At 42.2% G+C, this 27,980-nt stretch overlaps 1 protein-coding gene across 2 annotated transcripts in view; it reads left to right on the forward strand.

The window, feature by feature from the left end:
• Nucleotides 1-6,020: 6,020 nt before the first annotated feature.
• fgf14 (fibroblast growth factor 14) overlaps nt 6,021-27,980 on the forward strand; it is a 272,457-nt gene continuing 250,497 nt past the window's right edge. The window contains exons 1-2 of one of the 2 annotated variants that reach the window (XM_035773087.2): nt 6,021-6,640; nt 6,830-6,894. In XM_035773087.2, coding sequence (XP_035628980.1) covers nt 6,843-6,894 — 52 coding nt within the window. In that variant the 5' untranslated portion in view covers nt 6,021-6,640; nt 6,830-6,842. Of the gene's footprint in view, nt 6,895-27,980 lie in introns of both variants that reach the window. The other variant, XM_035773085.2, reaches the window with a different exon arrangement.

A 27,980-nucleotide genomic window follows, 5' to 3' on the forward strand; every position in this document is an offset into this window, starting at 1 on the left:
AAATACCAGTATGGGGATGAGGTAGGTAGATGGGATGTTTACAGATAGGCTAAGTACAGGTGCAGTGATCTGTAAAATGCTCTGACAGCTGGTGCTTAAAGTTAGTGAGGGAGATGTGAGTCTCCAGCTTCAGAGAGTTTTGCAATTCGTTCCAGTCATGGGCAGCAGAGAACTGGAAGGAAAGACAACCAAAGGAGGAATTGGCTTTGGGGGTGACCAGTGAGATATATCTGCTGGAGCGCTTGCTACGAGTGGGTGCTGCTATGGTGACCAGTGAGCTGAGATAAGGCAGGGATTTACCTAGCAGAGACTTGTAGATAACCTGTAGCCAATGGGTTTGGAGACGAGTATGAAGCGAGGGCCAACCAACGAGAGCGTACAGGTCGCAATGGTGGGTAGTGTATGGGGCTTTGGTGACAAAATGGATGGCACTGTGATAGACTGCATTCAATTTGTTGAGTAGAGTGTTGGAGGCTATTTTATAGATGACATCACCGAAGTCGAGGGTCGGTAGGATGGTCAGTTTTACGAGGGTATGTTTGGCAGCATGAGTGAAGGATGCTTTGTTGCGATATAGGAATCTGATTCTAGATTTAATTTTGGATTGGAGATGCTTAATGTGAGTCTGGAATGAGAGTTTACAGTCTAACCAGACACCCAGGTATTTGTAGTTGTCCACGTATTCTAAGGATATCCCGTTTTGGGATATCCTTGCCTCATCGTGCACCAGTGATTCCTGTGGCGGGCCGGGCGCAGTGCACGCAAGGTAGCCAGGTGCACGGTGTTTCCTCCGACACATTGGTGCGGCTGGCTTCCGGGCCCGTACGGACAAGATAGTAATTACTAACAATTGGATACCACGAAAAAGGAGGTCAAATTTAAAATAAAAAAAAGTTATGTATGAATGGTGGGGAACAAGCGTGATTGGACATTAAATTACACCTTCTCAGTATGGCTGAGTAGTATGTTGATATTTGTTGCGTACTGGATATCTTTTTACTAAACGGTACCTTCTAAAATAGTATGCAATACGATTAGTACAAGGAAGTAGTCGGCAAGACAGATTTCGTGCACAGCCTCTGTCTCTGTTTTATGTTCTGACTAAGGCAGAGGTCAAACTTGTTTTGATATTTATCTGGTCAAAACTAGTATGCACCAATAAAATGTTATTTTAGTAAGTGTCGGGCATGGCACAATACTCTGTTTACATATTATGTGTATGCATGTCAGTCTGCCTATTATAATTTATGATTACAAATTGACCAGCCTAACTCATAATGAAATAATGCTCTTCCAGAGTTATAGAAAATGTACAAAAAGATAATGGGACCCCAGTTCTTCACTGGGGCCACATCAATGAATATACATCTTCCTCTGGAGCCTGTTCAAGGTGACTGGATCTGTGTCCCAAATGGCACCGTAAGTCCCTACTTAGTGCACTACCCTTATAGAAGAAAAACATCTTATTTGGGTTTTTATTTTGGGTTTCATGTAGGATCCTTTGCACAGAGGGTTCAACATGCAACCAAAAAGGGTTCTCCCTGGATCCAAAAAGGGTTCTCCTATGGAGACAGCCAAAGAACTAAGAGTGTACATACTGTAAGGGATAGGGTGCCATTTGGGACTTGACCTGATTTACTTAATAGCTATGAAAAGGTTCCGTTCCACTGAAGTTCTGACGGATGTTATTTCTTCAACACAGACACACACCCTAAGACAACGCACTACCGTCTAGAGGGAAAAACAGAAGATGGAGTAGTCTAGTAAGGACAACGGACCCTCTATGACAATCCTAGATGATGGATATGAGAGTAGCCTAAGATGTTTACATTTGCAATAGAATGCGTCAAAGATAATGGACTATCTACAGTAATCAATAACCTAGTAAAAATTAAGATGAATATAACAGTCAGTGAACAACTGTATCTGTTACACTACTATGTCCTACTGCGAGAGCACAGTCCGCACACCACTCACACTCACATTTCACGAAGGAAAACCACATTTCCCAGTAGAATCAGAGTCAAACCTTTATGGGAGACAGCTGTACAGCATTTGGGGCAGCAGGGTAGCCTAGTGTTGGACTAGTAACCGGAAGGTTGCAAGTTCAAACCCCCGAGCTGACAAGGTACAAATCTGTCATTCTGCCCCTGAACAGGCAGTTAACCCACTGTTCCTTGGCCGTCATTGAAAATAAGAATTTGTTCTTTTAACTGACTTGCCTAGTTAAATAAAGGTTTTTAAACTTCCTGGTCAGTATGGTTGTTTGTGGAAAAAGGAGCTAAACTGGTTAACTTTTTATGGCTGCAGGGGCAGTATTGAGTAGCTTGGATGAAAAGGTGCCCATTGTAAACAGCCAGCTCCTCAGTCTCAGTTGCTAATATATGCCTATTATTAGTAGTATTGGATAGAAAACACTCTACATTTTCCAAAACTGTCAAAATATTGTCTGTGAGTATAACAGAACTGATATTGCAGGCGAAACCCTGAGGAAAATCAAAACAGTAAGTGGCTTCAATTTTTAAAACTCCATGTTCCATAGCCTCCCTTTGCTGGATTAAAGGGATATGAACCAGATTCCTTTTCCTATCGCTTCCTCAAGGTGTCAACGGTCTTCAGACATAGTTTCAGGCTTTTATTTTGAAAAATTTGCCAAAACGATAACATCGCGTCAAGTGTTCACATGAGTTTTGCTCGCGCAACAGAGTTTGGATAGGTATTGCTTTTCCCTCTCCTACTGTAAAAGACATTTGCTGATATATTATCGATTATATATTTTAAAAACAACCTGAGGATTGATTATAAAAAATGTTTGACATGTTTCTGTGGACATTGTGGAAACTATTTGGAGTTTTCGTCTGCATTGTCGTGACCACTCTTTCCTGTGGTTTTCTGAACATAAAGGCGACAAACAAACTGAGGTATTTTGGATATAAAAATCATCTTTATGGAACAAAAGGAACATTTGTTGTGTAACTGAGAGTCTAACTGGTGTAACTGGGAGTGAATGAAAACATCCGAAGATCATCAAAGTTAAATGATTAATTTGATTGCTTTTCGTCACCAAGCTTCCTGATGCTAAGGGTACTTTTGTTGTGCGATCGATAAACTTACACAAACGCTTGGATTGCTTTCACCGTAAAGCATTATTTCAAAATCTGACACGACAGGTGGATGAACAAAAGGCTAGGCTGTGTTTTCCTATATTGCACTTGTGATTTTATGAATATAAATATTTGTAGTAATATTTATTCGATGTAGCTCTGTGCTATTCAGCGGTTGTTGATGACACCTATCCCGATAGGGGGATTGCAGCCATAACAAGTTTAAGGATGTTATTCTGTTTGACAATTTCCTTCCATTCTCCCTAGAGATGAATGGAGTGGAGTAGGATGAAGTTGCCCCTAGACGCTGATCTTGGGTCAGTTTTGCATTTTGGGGGTGAGGAAGCTGATCTTAGATCTATACCTCAGGGAAACTTCACCCTGAAGCTGTAATCAAGGAGTTGTTTTCCTTTCCAATTTAGACTGTGATGGAAAACCATCTAACCCTCAGAGACAAATATCGGTCTGCCAGAAACAGTCGTCCTAGGCAACACCAACAGGCCCAGTATCCCCAGAGGCTGACCTGACAAACAGTTTCTGAGACTGAAATGAAAATAACAGGGGAGCTATCACTGTGCACACCTTGCGAGATGCCCTCTGTCGTTGTTTAAAAGACTATTATTGCTGTGATTTACAGATTTATTTTACGTCTGTGAATAACAGGTGGGACAATTCAATCATTGTCTTATGAACGTGATCTGTGGTTACGGTGCATTCAGTCTGGGTACCAAAAGAGTTATAAATAACTTAACTGCAAATTAATATAGCCTATTGTGTGGGTCTATGTAACATGATAGCCTACGAAAGAGACATCAGAGCAGTATTTCCAAAGATTGTCAGTTTAGTTCCTAAAGTGAATTGGAAAGGGAAATGGGGACAATAGCAAACATGGCAGGGAGAGTCTATCAGCAGGCCACAACAGCCAAACACAGAAGCGTCCGACTTTCCTGAGCTAACATGCTGACCACATACATGTTTTCATTGCATCCACACTGCTCGCGCGCTTCAACGAGTGGCTGCGTAGCCAGGTCCTAAAATAGAACTACTCCCATCTCCTCATTGTTTTTTAGGAGAATATACCAACGTGGGTGATTGAAGGATGAACCGAGGTCCACACTCCAGTCCAGTTGGTGGTGGTAAAGCACCTTAAAGTTGGTTGCCACCCACCATATAAAGTCCAAAGAAGAAGAAGCCTGAAGGAGGAGAGATTACTAGAAACCCTCTGTTGTTGAATAATATCATAACTTTATGTAGAGTATAGGCTAAAGTCCAACGTAAACTCACTCACTTTTGTACATCGCCTTGGTCCGTACAATTTCCCTTATTTTAGCGCCCCAAAAACCTAATACTTCCAGATCAACTTTAATGTCAATGCCATTGTAAAGCACAATTTCTCCCCTTTCCAACAGAATCAATTACATGACCTAAACGCTGCCCGTTTCGGCATAATTCAAGAAGGAAGTGGCGGGTGTCGAAGCGAAACTAATGTGTGATAGTGAGAAGGAGAAATGTTGTGTGGGAAAATTGCTTTTTTTCACTCAATCTGTCCAACTTATCACCTTATCGCCTGTAAAATGTAAATAAAACACTATAAAGAGTTTATATAATGTGTCATTACACACCTATTTGAAGGTTTGTGTCGAATTTGAATTGGGTTTTTAGGGCGGTGCTAAACTGATCTTCAGAAGTAAAACAGTTTTATTTTAGCGTCGTGATCGTTTGCAGTGACGACGCAAAAAATGACTAGGTATCCCCCCCCTTACCCCCATCACTGTCCATTTCTTGTTTTTAAATGATGAGAGAAGTGCTATACCTGGTGGAGAGAGATTGTAAGACAGAAATAGTTGCTTTATGCGTGCTGTACGTTACGACATGACACATCAAGATGTAACGGAGGGTCCGTTTTTCCCCATTTTTCTCCAATACGATAGAGCCATTACCATGTCGATCAACGCTTGAATAGAAACCTAGTTCACACCCCCGATTTTGAAGTCAACACAGTCACTACAGTCCCATTAGTTCTTTGTAGCCTCGTTTGAATGTTGCGGTTGCACACATTTGTACGGAATGGGGCAAGTTTACGTTAAATGGTCATAGATTTATTTTTATTATGGCATTTGTATCTCTTAGTTTATTCATAGTTATCACAACGTTATCAACACCCATATTATTTTCACACAATATTATCAGGCACTCTCATTTGACAGCAAACTACTGGCAATATCTTGTCATCTATTTACTGGCATAGCCTGATCTGCAACACACCTCTGCTTTTTTTCATTAAAAGACAATGATAGTATCCTTTTGTTGTTTAGCCTATTCATAGCAGTTTTCCAGACACTTTACATTAAGGGGGCAACTCACCTCAACCAAGCTATTACACTGAGTCCATTGTTTTGCATGTCACCTGTCGTTATGTTGACATCAGCTGTTATAGCTGATACTGTCGTTCACTTCTGCTTAGAACACTACCTGTCACCGCGCAACACGCAAGCATCCCCGACAGCCTATCACGGGTGAGTACCACTACCAGCACCTGTGACTTCTTCCCGGAACACCTGTCACACAGGCTACAATCCGGGACCGTTTAATAAACCCGACGCTTCGGAGTAGAATATGAATTAGGCATGATATTATATATTTGATATGCTATGAGTAGCTATAGTCTAGTAGCACTGTTGCGATGCAGCCATTACCCGATAAATTAGTCCAAACTCAATGCAGAAAATCAGTTTAATATAACAATAAACTCCTGAAAAGTCACTGACATACCATCAATCATAGAGACAATTCTGTCTCCTCGCATAATTCCTGAAAGCGCCCGTGATATCACGGCGCCGAAACCACGTGTCTACGTAATGGAAAGCCAATGTTTCAATTGCAACCCCTCCTCCCTGTTTATTTCCAACCAGAGATCCAAGGCGAAGCGAAATACATGCTAATATTTCCCCAGGCGCACCGTACTTTTGGAGTAGATGTCAGTGGTGCATTTGTGAAACAACCGAGAGAACCACCCTTCAGATAAGAAACACAAACCACCCAAAAGCAGGACAGACCAGAGCCTTCAAAAGGAAACAAACCTGGCTTTAACCGTTGCAGTGAGAGCAAAACAAAAGATATGAAAACTGGGGTTGTGGGAATTTGACTTCGGCAAACAGTTGGTTTTTGAAGAAGAAACACCACCAAGTGAAGTGGCTTGATTTGGCAATGTCTTGTTTTATTGGGGCTATCGTTGCTGTCTGTGCGTGTGCATAGGATGCATCCTTCCCTGGCTTTTGATGCTGTACAGATCCTTCTTCCTCTCATCAGAGTGATTAACTAATAGGCATGGTTTTCTCCTCGGAAAGCTGCCGTGTTTCACTGTTTTCACGTTAGTTCTGTTTGTTTAAGGGCAGTACGTCTCCTCCCGGTGCGACACATGCAATTTATAGAGTATATTTTCTATTACCGACTCTCCGAGGTGGCATCCTTTATTCGCCAGAAGAAGAAAAAAAACACCTTTATTGCGAAGTCTGACAGAGAAATATTTTCATCAGGTGAATGAAAACGCATTTATGCGACCTGGATATTTACTATTTTTCTATGATACAATTGGTAGCCCTGTCCCGGAGAACTGAAACAATTGTGTTATTATGCAACCGCAAGGATCTCATCTATATCTGGGTGTTTAAGCCACTGGATTGCTCTTCGCCCAAATCAATGTGGTTTCTTTGGAACATTTTCAGCAAAGGAACGCATATGCTGCAGTGTCTTTGTGGCAAGAGTCTTAAGAAAAACAAGAACCCAGAAGGTAAGCACTTTGCCATTGGATGTTCATTGCTTTTTTTCCCCGGTGGTGAACTGCACTGTGTGTGTGTTATAGCCCACGTTTGTTGGTTCTAAGGGGTGATAGATCTGCAATGATTATTTGTGCAGCGAGTGGATGCAGTGGAGAGGGGAGGGGGATAACTTATCCTGTAGAGCCGCTGTAGCCTGTCGGCGAGCCCTGGCATGGGGACGCGTAGTGCACAGACCCGCACACACAGGACAAAAGCCCCCAGCAACCCAGAAGCATGATCTCCTAACTTTTTAAATAGCGCCCAGACACATTATATTTTAGCACCTTGGATGGACATTGGGATCACATACTAATAAGGTTGCTCACTGAGCCGTCTGTCTACCGGTCTCTCTTTTAACCAGGTTTTATTTTTGTCGGGTTGCTGCAGCAGCATTTCCACCGCAACACTTGCTTCTCGATTTAATAGGCTATTCGCTATGTTTCAGCGAGCTTGATGGATGAGCCAGACAGCCTATGTTTGTCTCAGTATCCACACATACATAACGATACATGTTGCAATATTTATTAGCGATGCATTATCACATGCCTTCTTTGGTCGAATGGAATGCATTGTTGGATAAAAGACGAACAGCGGTGCGTGCATGGGCTAATGCGATATTTTCTCAATGCAAAAAGACCCACTTCACAGCATTCTCCATTTGATTTCAGTTCTCATCACATTGGTGTAAAGTATCCCATCATAATAGTGATACTTATACCCCCAATACACCACTGCGTGGCTATTGACGGCAGTGCATAAAAGTGATCCCACTAGGCAAAAACTGATTGAATCAATGTAGTTTCCAGTTAATTTCAACCACAAAATTCAATGTGATGACGTTGAATCAACGTAAACTGATTGGATTAGTAAAAAGTCACGTGTGAAAGGAACTTTTTATTTTTTACTTTGAACCTAAATCCAATGTCATGGTGATTTTGCTTTGATGGTTTCACCATGAATTCAGGTGAGTTGACAACACAACCAAATGTAAAAAAATAAATGAAATAAAAACACATTGAACTTACGTCTGTTCCCAGTGCGATATTTCTCAATGCACCTGCGATTTTTTTGCCACTGGGCAACTGTTTTTTTTCAACAGGCTGCTACCAAGGAAAGACTATTGTACAGACAGCCTACACTGTAGGTTTAACCTTGTGTCTTAAGTTGACGTGACAGCACTGTTTTTTTCTTTCTTTCCTCGACATTGGTAGGCTACTGCAGCATAGTCGATCATCATAATGAAGCTATTTTGCCTTGCTGACGACACTGCAACAATAACGACGAAATAAACATTATATAGTACCACTTATTAGTCAAATTCACATCATGGCCGATAATGAAGTCAATAAAGACAACTATCACTTTTTGTAGATGAAAAGAATAGCTAGAATATTTTAAATGTAGGCTATTGAACGAGCTGCAGAAAAAAAACACAAACTTTAAGAAATGCCACTCTGGGGAGGATAACCAAATCGGCACATACAGCCGATCAATCACAGCTACACGTCGTCTGCAGTTTAGCCATTGTCCTGTCATGTGGCTCTCATTAAAACGGATATACAGTACCAGTCAAAAGTTTGGACACCCCTACTCATTCAAGGGTTTTTCTTTATTTGTACTATTTTCTACATTGTAGAATAATAGTGATGAAATAGCACATGTGGAATCATGTAGTAACCAAAAAAGTGTTACAGATTCTTCAAAGTAGCCACCCCTTTGCCTTGACAGCTTTGCACACTCTTGGCATTCTCTCAACTAGCTTCAAGAGGTAGTCAACTGGAATGCTTCTTCAAGTGCAGTCGCAAAAAACATCAATCGCTACGATGAAACAGGCTCTCATGTGGACCGCCACAGGAAAGAAAGACCCAGAGTTACCTCTGCCGTAAATTGCTGCAAAGAAAACACTACTAAAGGACACCAATAATAAGAAGAGACTTGCTTGGGCCAAGAAACATGAGCAATGGACATTAGACCGGTGGAAATCTGTCCTTTGGTCTGATGAGTCCAAATTTGAGATTTTTGTTTTTGTGAGACAGCGTAGGTAAAACAGATGATCTACACATGTGTGGTTTCTTCCGTGAAGCATGAAGGAGGAGGCGTGATGGAGTGGGGGTGCTTTGCTGGTGACACTGTCTGATAAGGCACACTTAACCAGCATGGCTACTACAGCATTCTGCAGTGAAACGCCATCCCATCTGGTTTGCGCTTAGTGGGACTATCACTTGTTTTTCAACAAGACAATGGCCCACAACACACTTCCAGTCAGTGTAAGGGCTATTTGACCAAGAAGGAGAGTGATGGAGTGCTGCATCAGATGACCTGGCCTCCACAATCACCCGGCCTCAACCCAATTGAGATGGTTTGGGATGAATTAGACCGCAGAGGGAAGGTAAAGCAGCTAGCAAGTGCTCAGCATATGTGGGAACTCCTTCAAGACTGTTGGTAAAGCATTCCAGGTGAAGCTGGTTGAGAGAATGCCAAGAGTGTGCAAAGCTGTCAAGGCAAAGGGTGGCTACTTTGAAGAATCTCAAATATAAAATATTTAGATTTTTTAAAACACTTTTTTGATGTCTTAACTGTTATTTTACAATGTAGAAAATAGTAAAAAAACAAAAAAAAAACATTGAATGAGTAGGTGTGTCTAAACTTGACTGGTACTGTACATTTATCTTGTGTATTTATGGCATTACCCGTACACTGTGGATGAGGTGCGTACAGTATGGGCTACTGGTGTCGCTGTGTAAATAGCAGGAGCCTATTCTATATCCAGAGGACTGAAATATGGAGCAGGTCATCTGTAAGCTATTTTAATCCTGTTTAAAGACAGCTGTTTGGGTCTGTGAATGTCTTTTTAGATAATTGAAAGACACTGATGTTTTGGACCCCAGAGTAAAAAGAGCAAAGCAAGACTAGGCTATAGACCTGTGTTGACCCCCAAAACATATCCATGGAAACTATCTGAAACGTAAACATTGAAGCATCAGTCCTTTTGTCTCACAGTCAGACTAAATTGAGGATGCAGACTGGGATGAGAGGGGCTCACATCAGCTGCTATAAGATCCATACAGGCAAATCATGAGGTTTTGGATAAGTTTGCCAAAGTAATTACGGCCCCAGAAGCAGTAGTGAAGACAGAGAGACCCCCTCCGTCCAAAATGGCACCCAATTCCCTAGTCTAGCTACTTTTATTTTTTACATGACATATCTCAGGGGGCAGTAAGACACACGATGAGATTTCCAGCATTTGTCAGCATAGCAGATGGATCCATCTATTTTCTCTTTCTCTTTCACACACACACACACACACACTATGCATTATATGGACTAGATGTTTAAAGTGAAGTTTCTAAAGGAGCCTTCAACTCCAGCAGATGGCACTTGCAGATAGCCTTGTGTTGCCTAATATTTGCCTGCCAGGGGCAAAATTGCTCTGTTGGCATTGATGTATGTTTGCGTATGCTGTACTGTAGGTGTGAGGTTAACACAGATTTTGTTTTTAGCTGGGGATGAAGGAAAGCTGATTGGTTTTGTGAGAGCAAACCCACTTTGCCGGGGAACGAAAATGACTCTGTACAGTTTCTCTGAGGGACACAAGCCTTCTGTCCTGTGGCATGACTGTAGAATATAACGTGGGTATTTGAATTACTTAGTTGGTGCACCTTATTCGTATTCTGTGAAGTTCATGCATGCCAGATTCAATATACAAACACAGTAACTTTACAGAGTACTCTAACTTATCAATCAAAATAAACAATTTGACATTGATAAACAGTAGAAAGAGTTTCCTTTCCATATCTGAGATGTTGGGAGCAGTGAAACTGCAACTGTCGGCATCACATCAACAGTATCACTGGCTCGTCTCACTTCTCACATATGATTGACATGAATTTAAAGAAACGCAAACATATTGCATTTCCCTCAAGGCAGCATAAACAGTTGCCCTCCATTGTTATTTTAGCAACCCTACCCACTGTAAAAGTGATGAGCTGTGACAGTGCTGCCTGCCTTCTGTCTGTTCAACCCATACCCCAGGCCACACAGATCTAAGATCAGCTTAATGTCCTCAAATCCTGAACTTAACCAGAGAGAAGACCAAAGTAGGGCCCAGTACACAACCCATAGTTCATTAGCCCATACCCCAGGCTAACTCTTTGATACCAAAGTCAAACAGTATTTTTTTTCAATAAACTTAACTTCACATGAGGTTTACGGGATAAGGGTATGGGAGTAATAGGGAGTTTGGCAAAGTCACTAAATTAGGGCCTTCCACCATAGATACAACACAGGTGTGAGCAATCTTCAAGTGGTTTGTGGCACTATCCACAACTGTGGTGTTGAATATGCGTCAAACTGCTACTAGTTAGTGCTGGTCGCGGTGCTGTTCATGGTGCCGAATCTACACCCAACCGTTGCTAGTTAGTGCTGACCGCAGTGCAGTCCATGGTTCTGAATCAGCATCCACCGTCGCTTGTTAATGATGGCACTGTCCGTGGTGCTGAATGGTTGTGAGTGTTGCTATAACAACACACTTGAGGTTACCACAGGGTAACACATTATCTTCTTACCTGCAGCTGCTTCCAATGAAGCCGTAAATAAATATTCAGAGCCAATCTGTGTATGTTGACCAACCTTTGCATCGAAATGGCCAACCTTTTGTATATTGACTACATTCAAAACAGAAGGTACCACAGACTGATGAATTACCGGTAGTCATGACTTTCTCTCCAAGCGAAACAAACAACACAAAACACTTCCTGGCTTCGGGTACATGGAAAGCTCAGTAAAGACCGGTGTTTAGATGTATACAGAAGAGAGGGATGTGTGTAAAGCTATTCCAGGAGTGCCGGTTTGTCTTAGAGTTACAGGCAATTAAAGCGCAGAATTCTCGTAGAAGACAAGAATGATGCAAATTAAGTTTGTAAATTCAAAGACGTAAACTCCAACTCCACACAGACCGATTCCAGATGTACTCGTGGATATCACTGAAGGCGTGATGGTATTGACGGAATGATTTTGTCACATCCGTTGTCACACTTCAGTGACTATGATGACCCCTGTAGTTAGCCCTTCAGATTAGTGGTCTGGTAGAACGGGCATTGCTGCTCTCTGATACACATGCTCAGTCTGATGTCATAGAGAGGGGGGTTAAGTCACTCTTGGTGGGCACATCATGATTCTTTAATTCAATCAAGTAATGAAGTAGTGTGGTGTAATCCGTGAACATTGGACTCCCCCTGCAGCTGTTCTACCAGTTAAGATTGAATTACTGACCACAACTTTTACGTCATGTCACAGTGAAACTTTGAGGACACTTGGGAATAGTCAAGATTTTGCCTTAATACTTTTTTGCCATTGTAATTAGTGTCAGTGACTCAAAGCTCTTTCTCTCTGTGTGTGTGTGTGTGTGTGTGTGTGTGTGTGTGTGTGTGTGTGTGTGTGTGTCCCAGACATATACGCCGCTATAAGATCCATACAGGGGAACAGGATACGTTGAATGCACCCATCATCTCACAGTTAGAGGTAGCAAATCATGAGGTTTGGGATAAGTTTCCCAAAGTAATTACGGCCCCAAAAACAGCAGTGAAGACTGAGAGACCCTCTCCGTCCCAAATGGCAACCTATTCCCAAGCCTACATAGTGCAAGACTTAAAAAGGCAGCAAGACGCACAGCGGACCCTGTAGTATCAATGAGATTTCCAACAACATTTGTCAGCACAGTTAGAAACATCTGTTTTACAGTGTAGATGGAACCATCTCGCTTCTCACTCACTCACTCACTCACTCACTCACTCACTCACTCACTCACTCACTCACTCACTCACTCACTCACTCACTCACTCACTCACTCACTCACTCACTCCTCCTGCTGTCCGTACAGCTACCATCGCTCGGCTGCTTACTCAAATTCCCCACATGGTGCATAGGCTAGAGTGTACCTGTAGGCTACTGTTTGTGGTGCATTGTGAGGTAATGCTCAGCTCTATGGTATGTTAGAGGCTTGGGGGGATCATGGTTGTCCCCATCTGGCCAAAAATAAAGAGCTTTATTTCATACCTAATCATACAATCTCAGCGAGCAACAAAAGTTTTTCAATCGGAGATAGTCAATAAGGTATGAGGAAAATGGTTCTGTAGTTGGTAGAGACCAGGGATAGGCAACTTTGATGGGGGTGGGAGCCACAAAACAAAATTGGAATTACTCCCTACACCACATTGCGAGCAAAACATTTTAGCAGCCTCCCCCTTGACAGTAGGGAGAAACATTTTAGAGTTAATTTCGTGCTATTCTACACGTTTTGCCATGGAGCATAGAGAAAATGTTGCAGTTTTAAAGCAACCTTGCTGCAATTCTACTCATTTTGCCCTGGGGCGGAGAGGAGGAAAATGTGCTGTTTTTCAGCAACTTTCCTGTAATTCTACACATTTTGCCCTGGGCTAGACAGAACTGTTTCCAGTTTAATATGATATCTTAGTGAGACATACGAACAAAATCAATGGGGGCCCCCGGGCCGGTAACTCGACCTTGACTACGAACCTTAGATAGCTGGCCGCTAGTGACTAAGTGACTATCAGTGACTGACTGTACAAGAGTACAGATTTTTTAAATTAAACCTTGTGTAATGTACTATTCTAACTTGTAACAGTAAGTTGAGACCCCTACTGAGTTCCCTTGTTATGTAAAATCTACTCATTGACAGTCCGCGAGCTACAGGCAGCTGGCAATCTACCTTTTAGAAACCCCTTACTTTAACTTCATGGTGGTATTTAGAAAACACATATTGCCAAGTCCAAGAGGTGACTTGTATAATCCATTCTGCATTTTCTGTACTCACATGCACACACGCAGGCACACGCGCACACACCCACATGCGCAGAGCTATCATACTTAGTAATATTATATGGACAATGAGTATTCAGTATCAATCGACTGACAGCTAGGTTTTGTATTGAATGTAGGCAATCACTTGCTTACTAGAATTGCTTGGGTTCATTGACTGTTGTGTAAATGCATTGTTTTTATGTATAGAGAGAGAACCTGGATTCAGTTATACATGCCAGAAAGTAGAGCGTGAAGATGTCTGAAATGATAGGACCTTGAACATCCTTTAGAAATAGCAGGGGTTTTGTGTCGGTGTACTGAATGATATTTTAATAGGTTCTGCTGTAGGTTGAGATGTGCCTGGACCAGAGCTAGGAGAGACTCAGGAGTAGAGTCGTTGGTCCAAAATAAAGATCTTTATTTCATATACCTAACCATACAATCTCGGCGAGCAACAAAACTAAACGAACAAATTCAAATAATGATAAATAGTATTAACTAGATGAACTGTACTGTTATTGGACTTCAATCAGAGAAGGTCAAGGTGGTTCTCTAGTTGGTAGAGACCAGGGATGGTCAACTTTCATGGGGGTGGGGGCCACAAATAGTTTGAGTTAATTTTGTGCTATTCTGCACGTTTTGCCATGGGGCGTAGAGAAAATGTTGCAGTTTTAAAGGACGTTTGCTGCAAATCTACTCATTTTGCCCTGGGGCGGAGAGGAAAATGTGCTGTTTTATATCAAATTTCCTGTATTTCTACTCATTTTGCCCTGGGGCGGAGAGAAATGTGCTGTTTTATAGCAAATTCCATGTAACTCTACTCATTTTGCCCTGGGGCGGAGAGGATAATGTGCTGTTTTAGAGCAAATTTCATGTAATTCTACTAATTTTGCCCTGGGGCAGAGAGGAAAATATGTTGTTTTATAGCAAATTTCCTGTAACTCTACTCATTTTGCCTTGGGGCGGAGAGACAAATTTGCTGTTTTATAGCAAATTTCCTGTAATTCTACTCATTTTGCCCTGGGGCGGAGAGGATAATGTGCTGTTTCTGATTGAGATAGACTAACAAAATCAATGGGGGCCCCCCGGCCGGTAATTCGACCATTATTACTAACTTTAGATGATAGCATATATCGAACAGCCTTTAGGAATAGCAGTGGTGTACTGAATTACATTTTATAAGCTCTGTTGTATGTTGAGATGTGCCTCACTGTCAAACTCAGGTTCATAAACCTGTGAGTAGTAAAATATTATCTTCCTCCTTGTACTTTTTATTTTATTTACCCCTTTTTTCTTCTCCAATTAGTAGTTCCAGTCCTGTCCCATCGCTGCAACTACCGTACGGACTCCCGAGAGGCAGAGGTTGAGAACCACGACCGCTGCGCCACTCGGGAGGCCAGCCTCCCTGTACATTTACACACGCGCACACACAGGCAGATAGACACGCGTGCACATTCTTTCCACTCCACAGTGTAATGTGAAATTACATGTGCATTTTAATAACCTAGATTCTGCTGATGGAAGACTTTTCTATGCAATTCTCACCTCAGAGCAAGTGTCAGTGCAACAGCCAAAGTCATATATCCAAAATCCTTGACTTTGCAGATCAGGGTTTAATACTGTATCAGAAAAAGGAGCCATTTCTAGCTTGTTATAAGGCAGTTAATTCATGCTCGACTCGTAATTTGTGCCAAAGGAGAGAAAAGCCAGGCATTAGACCACAAGTCTATAATTAAAGGGGTTGGAAGAGATTTTAAACAAGAACTCCAACAATTAGACTAACAACAGGGTTGTCCAAAAATAACCTAAGCACACACACCAATGGCTTGTTGCTATGGTTTCACAAACAAGCAATTACTGCGAGTTTATAATTGGTAGATCTGCAGTACTTTCTTCGCCCACAATGGAAAAAAAAGTGTTGTAGACACACTGCACCTTTGTTAGTACAGTTTCTCACTTCAGAAATAAAGACAAAGTGTATATGAACCAAGGGTACGTAAGTCTATATGAATTAGTATGGATATTATTGCCAGAATTAAAAGAAACACAAACATCCTTTTAAAGAAGTGAAGAGTCCAAGAATAAAAGTAGAAGACTCCAACCACTGTGGCATGTGTTCCTATTTGATTTATTATTGAATCAGCATTTCAAAGTCTAGGTTTAAGGGTAGAGACATTCTTTTATGGTCGCATAGACTCTCCACAAGTCAGTTATTATAACCTGACGTGACCATTTTAGGACATCTCTTTATATAATGATTATGATCCCATTTAAGTAGGCCTTGTAACAGATGGTTGATGCAACAAGGTACACATACTTGAGAGGCTCTCTAAGTCTCTTTAATATTAATCATCACGTTGTAGCCAACGTTGTAGCCGCGGCATTATCACTTTCCTCTATGAATGAATTTGGGTTCCCTCTCTCTTGCTCTTGAGAACTGGTTCCTATTCCACCTCCCTTGGAAAGGCAATCAAGTTAACATACAAATCAGTACAGAGAGGGGAGAGGAGGAAGATGGGAAGAGAGTCAAATGAAGTAGTACACAACAACAACAAAATCCTGTTGATTTTACGGTACATTACTGGCAGCCAGTTACTGGTAAGTTATTGTAAATAAAGTACAGTATGTTACCTTAAATTCCAAAGAAACTTTGACTTAACAGTATATTACTTTAAAGTGTACTGTACTGAACTCGACTCCACTCTATAGTACAGTATATGTACCAAACTGTACTTTACTTTTCTCTACTGTGCTGTCCAAACTGGTGAAACATAGACGTTTATGATTGGTTCAGATTTGGTCCGGTTCGGAACAAATCTGAATCAGTCATGGACGTCTATATTTGGGCCCAAATGAAGGTCGGTCCAGACGTCTGTGGACGTTGAAATCAAGGCCAGGGTGGACTGACCAAATTTCAACTACTTTTCAACGTCCATGGATGTCCGATGTCGATTAGGGCTCAGTGAGTGAGGATGTTGGTTACAGTAAATGGAAAGAGTGGGGAGTCATGGGTAGTTGTCAGTAAGAGCTGGGAGAGGGAGGGAGGGAGAGAGAGTGGGCTCATGGGTAGGTGTCAGTAAGAGCTGAGAGAGGGAGAGAGAGGGGGCTCATGGGTAGGTGTCAGTAAGAGCTGGGAGAGGGAGAGCGAGTGGGCTCATGGGTAGGTGTCAGTAAGAGCTGGGAGAGGGAGAGCGAGTGGGCTCATGGGTAGGTGTCAGTAAGAGCTGGGAGAGGGAGAGCGAGTGGGCTCATGGGTAGGTGTCAGTAAGAGCTGGGAGAGGGAGAGAGAGGGGGGCTCATGGGTAGGTGTCAGTAAGAGCTGGGAGAGGGAGAGAGTGGGGAGTCATGGGTAGTTGTCAGTAAGAGCTGGGAGAGGGAGGGAGAGAGAGTGGGCTCATGGGTGGTGTCAGTAAAAGCTGGGAGAGGGAGGGAGAGAGAGTGGGCTCATGGGTAGGTGTCAGTAAGAGCTGGGAGAGGGAGGGAGAGCGAGTGGGCTCATGGGTAGGTGTCAGTAAGAGCTGGGAGAGGGAGAGAGAGTGGGCTCATGGGTAGGTGTCAGTAAGAGCTGAGAGAGGGAGAGAGAGGGGGCTCATGGGTAGGTGTCAGTAAGAGCTGGGAGAGGGAGAGCGAGTGGGCTCATGGGTAGGTGTCAGTAAGAGCTGGGAGAGGGAGAGCGAGTGGGCTCATGGGTAGGTGTCAGTAAGAGCTGGGAGAGGGAGAGCGAGTGGGCTCATGGGTAGGTGTCAGTAAGAGCTGGGAGAGGGAGAGAGAGGGGGCTCATGGGTAGGTGTCAGTAAGAGCTGGGAGAGGGAGAGAGAGTGGGAGTCATGGGTAGTTGTCAGTAAGAGCTGGGAGAGGGAGGGAGAGAGAGTGGGCTCATGGGTAGGTGTCAGTAAGAGCTGGGAGAGGGAGAGCGAGTGGGCTCATGGGTAGGTGTCAGTAAGAGCTGGGAGAGGGAGAGCGAGTGGGCTCATGGGTAGGTGTCAGTAAGAGCTGGGAGAGGGAGAGCGAGTGGGCTCATGGGTAGGTGTCAGTAAGAGCTGGGAGAGGGAGAGCGAGTGGGCTCATGGGTAGGTGTCAGTAAGAGCTGGGAGAGGGAGAGAGAGGGGGCTCATGGGTAGGTGTCAGTAAGAGCTGGGAGAGGGAGAGAGAGTGGGGAGTCATGGGTAGTTGTCAGTAAGAGCTGGGAGAGGGAGGGAGAGGGGGCTCATGGGTAGGTGTCAGTAAGAGCTGGGAGAGGGAGAGCGAGTGGGCTCATGGGTAGGTGTCAGTAAGAGCTGGGAGAGGGAGAGCGAGTGGGCTCATGGGTAGGTGTCAGTAAGAGCTGGGAGAGGGAGAGAGAGGGGGCTCATGGGTAGGTGTCAGTAAGAGCTGGGAGAGGGAGAGAGAGTGGGGAGTCATGGGTAGTTGTCAGTAAGAGCTGGGAGAGGGAGGGAGAGAGAGTGGGCTCATGGGTAGGTGTCAGTAAGAGCTGGGAGAGGGAGAGAGAGGGGGCTCATGGGTAGGTGTCAGTAAGAGCTGGGAGAGGGAGAGCGAGTGGGCTCATGGGTAGGTGTCAGTAAGAGCTGGGAGAGGGAGAGCGAGTGGGCTCATGGGTAGGTGTCAGTAAGAGCTGGGAGAGGGATAGAGAGGGGGCTCATGGGTAGGTGTCAGTAAGAGCTGGGAGAGGGAGAGAGAGGGGGCTCATGGGTAGGTGACAGTAAGAGCTGGGAGAGGTGACATTAATGACAGAGAGTGAGAGAGCAACTTTTTCAGACACAATTTCTTTGACCACCAGATGACAGAAAGACAACTGTTATGATCTGAACATAACAGTATGCCAGTGGAAGGGAGGACAGTAGCAGGTGACCCAACCGTGGTTTGTGACAACTATGATTTCCCATTGTAGCCAATACAATTGCAGAAATACTGATTTGGTGACAGAATTTAAAGTTTTAATCACTTAATAATTCATAAACAAAATTGATATCAGTAAAAACAATTGCTAGGTCTACTTTGATGAGGGAGAGAAATTAGAACATGGATTTTTGGTAATGTAATGCTAAGGCACAAGGCAATGTTTCTTAAACAAGGCAGATTTTTGTTCCTAAACTAAATATGTGTTGCTAATGGTTGGCAGGGATCTTTACTTCAACATTGTTGTGTTTTAATGTATTTCTAATATTTCTAAAACCTTTTTTTCCGGTAGATGTTTTCTAAGACCCCCTTTCCAACTATTTGACTAGAAATCAAATCCTTTGGATATTCCACATTTTTGGGATGGAAAATGGTTGAAGAATGTATATGCCTTAATTTTTCACAAGAATCTTAGCTTTCATTTTACACCCAATTTGACATGCTCCTATGAACTTCACATGTTGGTGCTCATGAGTCGTTTTACATGAAAAATGACCAATATTACCTGTGTTAGATTTGAATGTACATCATAGGTGGCTGCTTTTTATTGTATTTATTTAGCTATGGAAGTCAGTTAAGAACAAGTTCTTATTTACAATGACTGCCAAACCCTAACTCGGACGACGCTAGGCCAATTGTGCGCCGCCCTATGGGACTCCCAATCACGTCCGGTTGTGATACAGCCTAGAATCAAACAAGGGTCTGTAGTGATGCCTCCAGTGCCTTAGACCGCTGCGCCACTCGGGAGCCCTGCTGAGGGGAGGGCGGCTCATAAATGGCTGGAATGGAATAAATGGAATGGCATCAAACACATGGAAACCATGATTTGATTTATTTGATACTATTCCACCATTCAGCTCCAGCCATTACCACGAGCCAGTCCTCCCTAAGTAAGGTGCCACCAACCTCCTGTGATGTACATGTATTGGCGCATACAGTTTTAGCAAAGGCATTCATTGCTTGTCAGATTTTGGGAAGTAGCAGACAGATGTGAAAACAACTTTTATTTCTGACAGTCCAAAGTTACCTTCTGCCTGCTGTGCTATTTATAAGTTAGCTGTGCTTTGTATGTATCAAAAACACCTGCTTCCACATTTGTGATCTGGGGCGTGTGCTAATTTCTAAAAAGAAACAACTGATATGCGGCTTTTTATATTTTATTAAAGCAGTCATTCCAAACTTTTAATATGATTAATAATCCTGTATTGAAATTGGTGACATTTTCAATGTACACTACTTTTATGTTGAAATTACAGAGTAGAAGAAGCCATCACTGCATTAAATGGTAGTTATTAAGACTGTTAAGTTGACATTCTTTACAACTCCCATTAATTCAGTGATGGCCACTCTTACTCGGTAATGTCAGCATACACTTGAGCATGTACATCAGCTGATGTCACAAAGTGCTGTACAGAGAAACAGCCTAAAACCCCAAACAGCAAGCAATGCAGGTGTAGAAGCACGGTGGCTAGGAAAAACTCCCTAGAAAGGCCAGAACCTCGGAAGAAACCTAGAGAGGAACCAGGCTATGAGGGGTGGCCAGTGCACTCCTGTCTGTGCCGGGTGGAGATTATAACAGAACACGGCCAAGATGTTCATAGATGACCAGCAGGGTCGAATAATAACAATCACAGTGGTTGTAGAGGGTGCAACAGCTCAGCACCTCAGGAGTAAATGTCAGTTGGCTTTTCATAGCCGATCATTGAGTATCTTTAACGTTCCTGCTGTCTCTAGAGAGTTGAAAACAGCAGGTCTGGGACAGGTGAACAGGTCTGGGTTCCATAGCCAAAGGCAGAACAGTTGAAACTGGAGCAGCAGCAAGACCAGGTGGACTAGGGACAGCAAGGAGTCATCAGGCCAGGTAGTCCTGAGGCATGGTCCTAGGGCTGAGAGAGCGAGAGAGCTCCAATTCTCATACTTAAATTCACACAGGACACCCTTGCCTCCTGACACAAACTTTTGCAGCATAAATACTGGAGGTTGAGACAGGAGGGGACACTGTGGCCCCATCCGATGATACCCCCCAGACAGGGCCAAACAGGCAGGATATAACCCCACCCACTTTGCCAAAGCACAGCCTCCACACCACTAGAGGGATATCTCCAACCACCATAACATGCTTACTTCAGCAAATCTATTTTTCTTGTGATGAAATTCTCTGGGCTGATTAGGTCTGTAAAAGGTTGTGTGTAGTTGACTGGAGAGGCAGAATGTCTTCATGGCTTGTCAGCCTAATGCAGTCTTTCTCTGTATCACAATTAGACGATTGTGAATTTACAAAATGCATTCCTACATTAATTGTTAATCACCAAAGTCCACACTGAGATTAAACATTTTAATTACCAAAGTCGACTGAGTGATCAGCACTGTTGAGGAAAGATGTTGTTGTAGTCATTAATGGCATGCTTTGCTTTGTAAAACTGTGATACTGCTTGCACTTGTATACAATTAAATATAATTGACCTAAATGGAATAGAACTGCAGTGTAACATTTTTGAAGTTGAGTCAACTTTTAAAAAATCAAGGTAACCAGCTGCAATATGATTTCTCCACTTTGGAGCAGGACAGTTCTGCTAACATACATTCCTGAGTTGTCTTAACACATTTGTCAAAGTTTAGTCCCACATTTGCCAAAGTTGAGTCCCCTCCTTGACTTCAAGTCCTCTCAGCTTAAAGATGTAAGGACATACATTTTAAGTTGGATGAACTATATATAGATTTATTTCGCTCAATGTGAACATTGAACTCCAATTAATGGACCAGATACTGGGTTCTAACAAATCTGCCCTGAGTTACCACAGACCAGAGGTACAACAATCTCGCTAATGGTTAAAACAAATCCACTTTTTTTGCTAAATCGGGTTTAGTGCATCATATTCCAGCCTTTGAAAATGATTTTATTTTTATTTTGTATTACTATTTTCAACATTGTATAATAATAGTGAAGACATCAGAACTATGAAATAACAGATATGGAATTGTGTACTAACCAAAAACAAAGTTAAACAAATCTAAATAAAGTTTATTTGAGATTCTTCAAAGTAGCCACCCTTTTCCTTGAATGACAGCTTTGCACTCTCTCAGCATTCTCTCAACCAGCTTCATGAGGTAGTCACCTGGAATGCATTTCAATTGACAGGTGTGCCTTATTAACTTTTAACATATGGCATTTCTTTCCTTAATGCGTTTGAGCCAATCAGTTGTGTTGTGACAAGAGAAACGACAGTCCATCATTACTTTAAGACATGAAGGTCAGTCAATACGGAACATTTCAAGACCTTTGAAAGTTTCTTCAAGTGCATCAAGCGCTATGATGAAACTGGTTCTCATGAGGACCACCACAGGAAAGGAAGACCCAGAGTTACCTCTGCTGCAGAGGATACGCTCATTAGGGGAAACTGCACCTCAGATTGCAGCCCAAATAAATGCTTCACAGAGTTCAAGTAACAGACACATCTCAACATCAACTGTTCAGAGGAGACGGCGTGAATCGGGCCTTCATGGCCGAATTGATGCAAAGAAACCAAAGGACACCAATAATAAGAAGAGACTTGCTTGGGCCAAGAAAAAGAAGCAATAGACCAGTTAAAAATCTGTCCTTTGGTCTGATGAGTCCAAATGAGATTTTTGGTTCCAACCGCCGTGTCTTTGTGTGACGTAGGTGAACGGATGATCTCTGCAAGTGTGGTTCCCACCGTGAAGCATGCCGGAGGTAGTGTGATGGTGTGGGGGTGTTTTGCTGGTGACACTGTCTGTGATTTATTTAGAATTTAAGTCACACAAACATGGCCACCACAGCATTCTGCAGCAATACGCCATCCCATCTGGTTTGCGCTTAGTGTAACTATTAGGGTTCCAATAGTCTGAAATTTTCTGGTAAATTTCTGGGATTTTGCTTAAATTTATCAAAAAAGTTAGCTTATAACAGTGAACCTTTTTTTGTGGAATACACACAAGGCATTTCTTGGTCTTGTGGCATAATTTGGTTAAACTATCTCCAATTGAATGGAATTGCAACCCTCTGCATGCACAGTGCATTCTTCCATCACATGTACAGCTGACTCAAGATCTTGCACACTAATGATATGCTATTGAGCCCACACTACTACACTGTCTGAGCCAAGGACTGCATGCTTTCTGGTAAGTTATGATTACATAACTTGGTGGAGTGAATATATTTCATATGACATACAATATTTTTTTGTTAACTAGTAAATAAATAGTATCCTACAGAAAAGTGTGTTTAAATCGTTAACAATTTCTGCTAGTTGTTTTTTGCTACCATGTGGGTTCTAGCTTGCTTGAGTCTGCTAACTGAGTAGTGTTAATTCACCTGTTTCCATACATGTTTCATTTTAAAACATTCATCTTACAAAGGAGTTGTTTAATCTAACTGCATAACTATTTATCTATACATGGAATTGTATACTTTATTTTCTCATTTTTTTAAATAATCTTTACAGGAAAATGCAACTGGCACTATCTGATGTGTGGAGACATTTTACTGCAGCTAATATAGAAGGAAAAGCTGTATACATTTGCAAATACTGTGCCAAATCATATGTGAAGAATACAACAAAGATTCAGAATCATCTGGCCAAGTGCATAAACTTCCCTCAGCGCTCACAACAAGCAACCTCTGACAAAAGTCCCTCTACTTCTATTTGAGGTGAAAATGATGAATCAGACACCTTAACGATAGCAACAGCTCATGGTCCTCCTGGAATTAGAAGTTTCTTTTGACTCAATGCTGATGAATGTCTGGCTCAAGTTGTGTATGCTGGTTCATCTCTGATGCTCACAGGCAATGTGTATTGGAAGAGATTTCTGAATGTTCTTTGCCCAGCATACACCCCTCCACCAGACATGCTTTATCTACTCATTGCTGGATGCAGAGTTCAACAGAGTTCAAGTGAAGGTCAAGAAAATCAGAGAAAGCAGACTGTATTTGCAATCATCTCTGATTGGTGGTCGAATGTTTGTGGGCAAGGAATAATTAACTACATCATATCCACCACTCAACCAGTATTCTAAAAGAGCACAGACACAAAGGACAACAGACACACCAGTCTCTACATTGCAGATGAGCTGAAGGCAGTCATTAATGACCTTGGACCACAGAAAGTATTTGCACTGGTGACAAACAATGCTGTGAACATGAAGGCTGCTTGGTCTAAAGTGAGGAGTCCTACCCTCACATCACACCCATTGGCTGTGCTGCTCATGCATTGAATCTACTCCTCAAGGACATCATGGCATTGAAAACAATGGATAAACTCTACAGGAGAGCCAATGAAATGGTTAGTTATGTGAAGGGTCATCAAGTTATTTCAGAAATCTACCTCACCAAGCAAAGTGAGAAGAATAAGAGCACAGCATTGAAAATGCCCAGCAACACCAGTTGGGGTGGTGTTGTTATCATGTTTGACAGTCTCCTGGAGGAGAAGGAGTCTCTTCAAGAAATGGCCATATCACAGTCTGCCGATATGGACAGCCCCATCAAGTGGATCCTCCTGGATGATGTATTTTGGGAGAGAGTGATAAGCATTCTGAAACTCCTGAAACCTACAGCAGTAGCCATTGCACAGATTGAGGGAGTCAATGGCATCCTGTCTGATGTTCAGACTGTTTGCAGATGTAAGAGAAGAAATCCGTACTGCCCTGCCCACTTCACTATTGCTCCAAGCAGAGGAAACATCAGTTCCGAAATACATCAAAAAGTGTGAAGACTTCTGCCTGAAGCCCATACACGCCGCAGCATATATATGTTGGACCCCAAGTATGCTGGCAAGAGCATCCTGTCTGGTGTAGAGATCAACAAGGCCTGTGGTGTCATCACTACCGTGTCTCGCCACCTTAGCCTAGATGACGGCAAGGTTCTTGGCAGTCTGGCGAAGTACACTTCCAAGCAAGGGCTTTGGGATGGAGATGGATTATGGCAGTCGTGCCAACAGGGACTTTGTGGATCTGAGGCTCTTTCCCCTGTTGCCTCCAAACATCCTCCAAATCCCACCAACATCAGCCGCTTGAGAGCACAACTAGTCCTTGTTTGGGAACACACACCAAAGAATTGGTGGCCATCTGGGCAAATTTGTGGCCTTTTGAGCCTGATCCCTAGTCACCCTCAACAAGGTTGGAAAGCGACAGTGAAGATGAGGCCTCAGAGTTCGATGTTCAAGAGGTGGACATTATTGAGGTCCAGGAAGAAGATATGGAAGCCTGAGAGGAAGACAACCAAAGCTTTAGTTTGTAGACTATCATTTTACAAAGATGTATGTTGAAAACATTTTTTTGGAGAGATGTGACGGATCATTGGGGATCATTCAATATTCCCTTTCTTTTGTAGTTCAGTGAAATCATCCCATGTGAAGAGTCAACTCATTTAATTAACGTTCAATTTGTGACTTGTTTTTTTTATGTCTATTGGAAGGATTTAATCATTTGCCATTGTCTACTTATGATAAAAAGATTGTTTGTCTCCATATCATATGGTAAATATATCCAATGCAAAAACATCTACATTTAAATGGTATTAATATTAATTAGCAATTTAAATGGTATTAATTTATGTTAATTCCAATTAATTCACATATATTCCTGTTAATTCCCACAGAACGTTTCCACATCTGAATATTCCCTAAAATGTGCAACTCTAGGGACTATCATTTCTTTTTAAACAGGACAATGACCCAAAGTACACCTCAAGGTTGTGTAAGGGCTATTTGACCAAGAAGGAGAGTGATGGAGTGCTGCATCAGATGACCTGGCTTCCACAATCAACCGACCTCAACCCAATTGAGAGGGTTTTGGATGAGTTGGACTGCAGGTGAAGGAAAAGCAGCCAACAAGTGCTCAGCATATGTGGAAAAGCATTCTTCATAAAGCTGGTTGAGAGAATGCCAAAGAGTGTGCAAAGCTGTCATCAAGGCAAAGGGTAGCAACTTTGAATAGTCTAAAATATATGTTGATTTGTTTTAACACTTTTGGTTACTACATGTCTTCACTATTATTCAACAATGTAAAAAATAGTAATGAGTAGGTGTGTCCAAACGTTTGACTGGTATGTATGTATTAATTTTAAACTGTTCCCTGTCAAGTAAAATAACTAAGTAAAATAAAATTTGCCGAAAAGCACACTGGGAAATATGTTTACGATACACACACGTATTAAGCCAACACAGTATTTTAAGTTGCGGGTCTCAGAAAACTAAACTCTTGTGTGATCAACTCAGCTCTTTGTGTTGCAAGTGCAAACATCAATATTTAAGTTCATACATTTGTTTTTCAAATTCAACTCACATTGAACAGAAATCACTGGGTAAATTGAGTATTCTGCTCAACAATTTCCCAATTTACATCCAGCCAATTAGGATATTTAAGCGACTTGTATTATCACCTGTATAAGCATCGAGTTTGTGCTGTGTTGCGGACCTCTATGATAGGCACATGTCCATATATGGATCCCTCCTATGACCGTTGGTGTCGTCATTTTTCTGATTTGTGTTATGGTCATTTTGGTTACGTGCCAAGTATCTTTTTCCAGGAAGTGAGCACAGGTGAAATGACAGTAAGGGAGATTAGTGTTCTGTAACCTGATTCTGGTTGATCTTAATTCATAATGCAACCCTGATGGTAAAGTTCATGACAAGCCACATGGTCTAGTGGGAATTCATGTAGTAGACTACCTGCTTGTTTGGGACACAGCAGTTGAGTTTTATGGAAGGAGGATCGCAAGGTGTTCACATTTTGACACAGTTGTTCATCCAATATGATAATGTCACAGGGACTTTACGTCACCATGTCTGCTGATAGTCCTGATATGTTGATTAATGATGTGTTGGTTTGTATAATATAATGGAACTTTTAGTAAAATCACACATCTTTTGTGGCTTTAGTATGTAAGTGTAGTGTATGGTTAAGTTAACATCACTACACCTTCCTGAGACCTGGACCGCTGTTGCCTGGACCCAGAGATGCCTTGGATTTTCAGGGTCAGTGGTATCACTGATGCTTCTAGAGTTCACTCTGGCACTGTGCAGAGGGTCACAGGTTTGCGTCCTAGGCTGGGAAGACACGGACGGAACGAACTCTGCTATAGAAGTATAGCTAGGTTGTGGACGGCCGAAAATAGCTTCCTGCAAGCATCAGTGCACTCCCAAATAAAGTTGAGAAACTGTCCTCTACAATTTGTCCTTGGTTTTTGGCCAGTAACTGTTTGAATTAAGTAAAACTGTCATGTAAATGGTTAATGGTCAACTTAGTGGTCAAAAACCCAAATGCATTGATATATTATCTTCTCAGTGAACATGTTAATTTGTCACACATCTCTCTGCCACGGTATCATCTGCCCAGTGGTGGTACCAGTGCCGTTTATGATTAGGGAGGACTTTTTTTATGAGCCTATGGACTCTTCACATCTACGCTCCTCTCACATTTTCGCTTTGCTTGTGGACTTCTGTGCACAACACTGTCTGCGAAGAAAACTCTCCAAGCCAAACCTTCATACCATAACCTTTACACACAGCCTACATGGTTGTCACCATATTAACTAACATCTTAAATCAACATAGCTACTAGAACTAACACGTTAGTAAACCACAATCCAATTCATGTGTGCAATCATGCAGTAGTGTACAGCAAGAAGTTTAGCAGTTGCACCGGCGATCCCCGGTGCCAATACATTTATAAAACGGAAAGCTTACCTTGAATTGGAAGTGTTGGATAACCTTAGCCAGCTAGCTAACATAAATATAATTAATGTTAAGTTAGATGCATTAGCTAGCGTAAGAAAAATAAAATAATAAAACAAATCTCTTTTTCTCTCTGCTGCTTCTCCTTAATTTCTTTAGAAAATATATTGTTCAAAACTGTTCAACTATTGTCTTTCTCTTTGAGTCAACTACTCACCACATGTTATGCTTTCAGTATTAGATTCATTCTCTGATCCTTTGATTGGATGGACAACATGTCAGTTCATGCTGCAAGACCTCTGATAGGTTGGAGGACATCCTCCGGAAGGGGGTGAGAACCATGAGCCTCTTAGGTTTTGTATTAAAGTCAGTGTACCCAGAGGAAGACGGAAAATATCTGTCCTCCGGCTACACTATGGTGCTACCCTACAGAGTGCTGTTGAGGCTATGTGAATATATTTCGTATAGTTTTATCTAAAAAGGATAACTTTTTTTAATGTTGAACTATTTTCATAATATTCACCGAGTAGGACGGTCCTTCCCTTCCTCCTCCGAGGAGCCTTCACTGTGTCTGACTTGGGATCCGAACCCACTTCACCAGTGCCCTTTAGTATCACTACCACATTCACACTTTGCACTGATTGGAAAATCCC

Source organism: Oncorhynchus keta, chromosome 7 (genome assembly GCF_023373465.1).
Source record: "Oncorhynchus keta strain PuntledgeMale-10-30-2019 chromosome 7, Oket_V2, whole genome shotgun sequence".
NCBI lineage: Eukaryota > Metazoa > Chordata > Actinopteri > Salmoniformes > Salmonidae > Oncorhynchus > Oncorhynchus keta.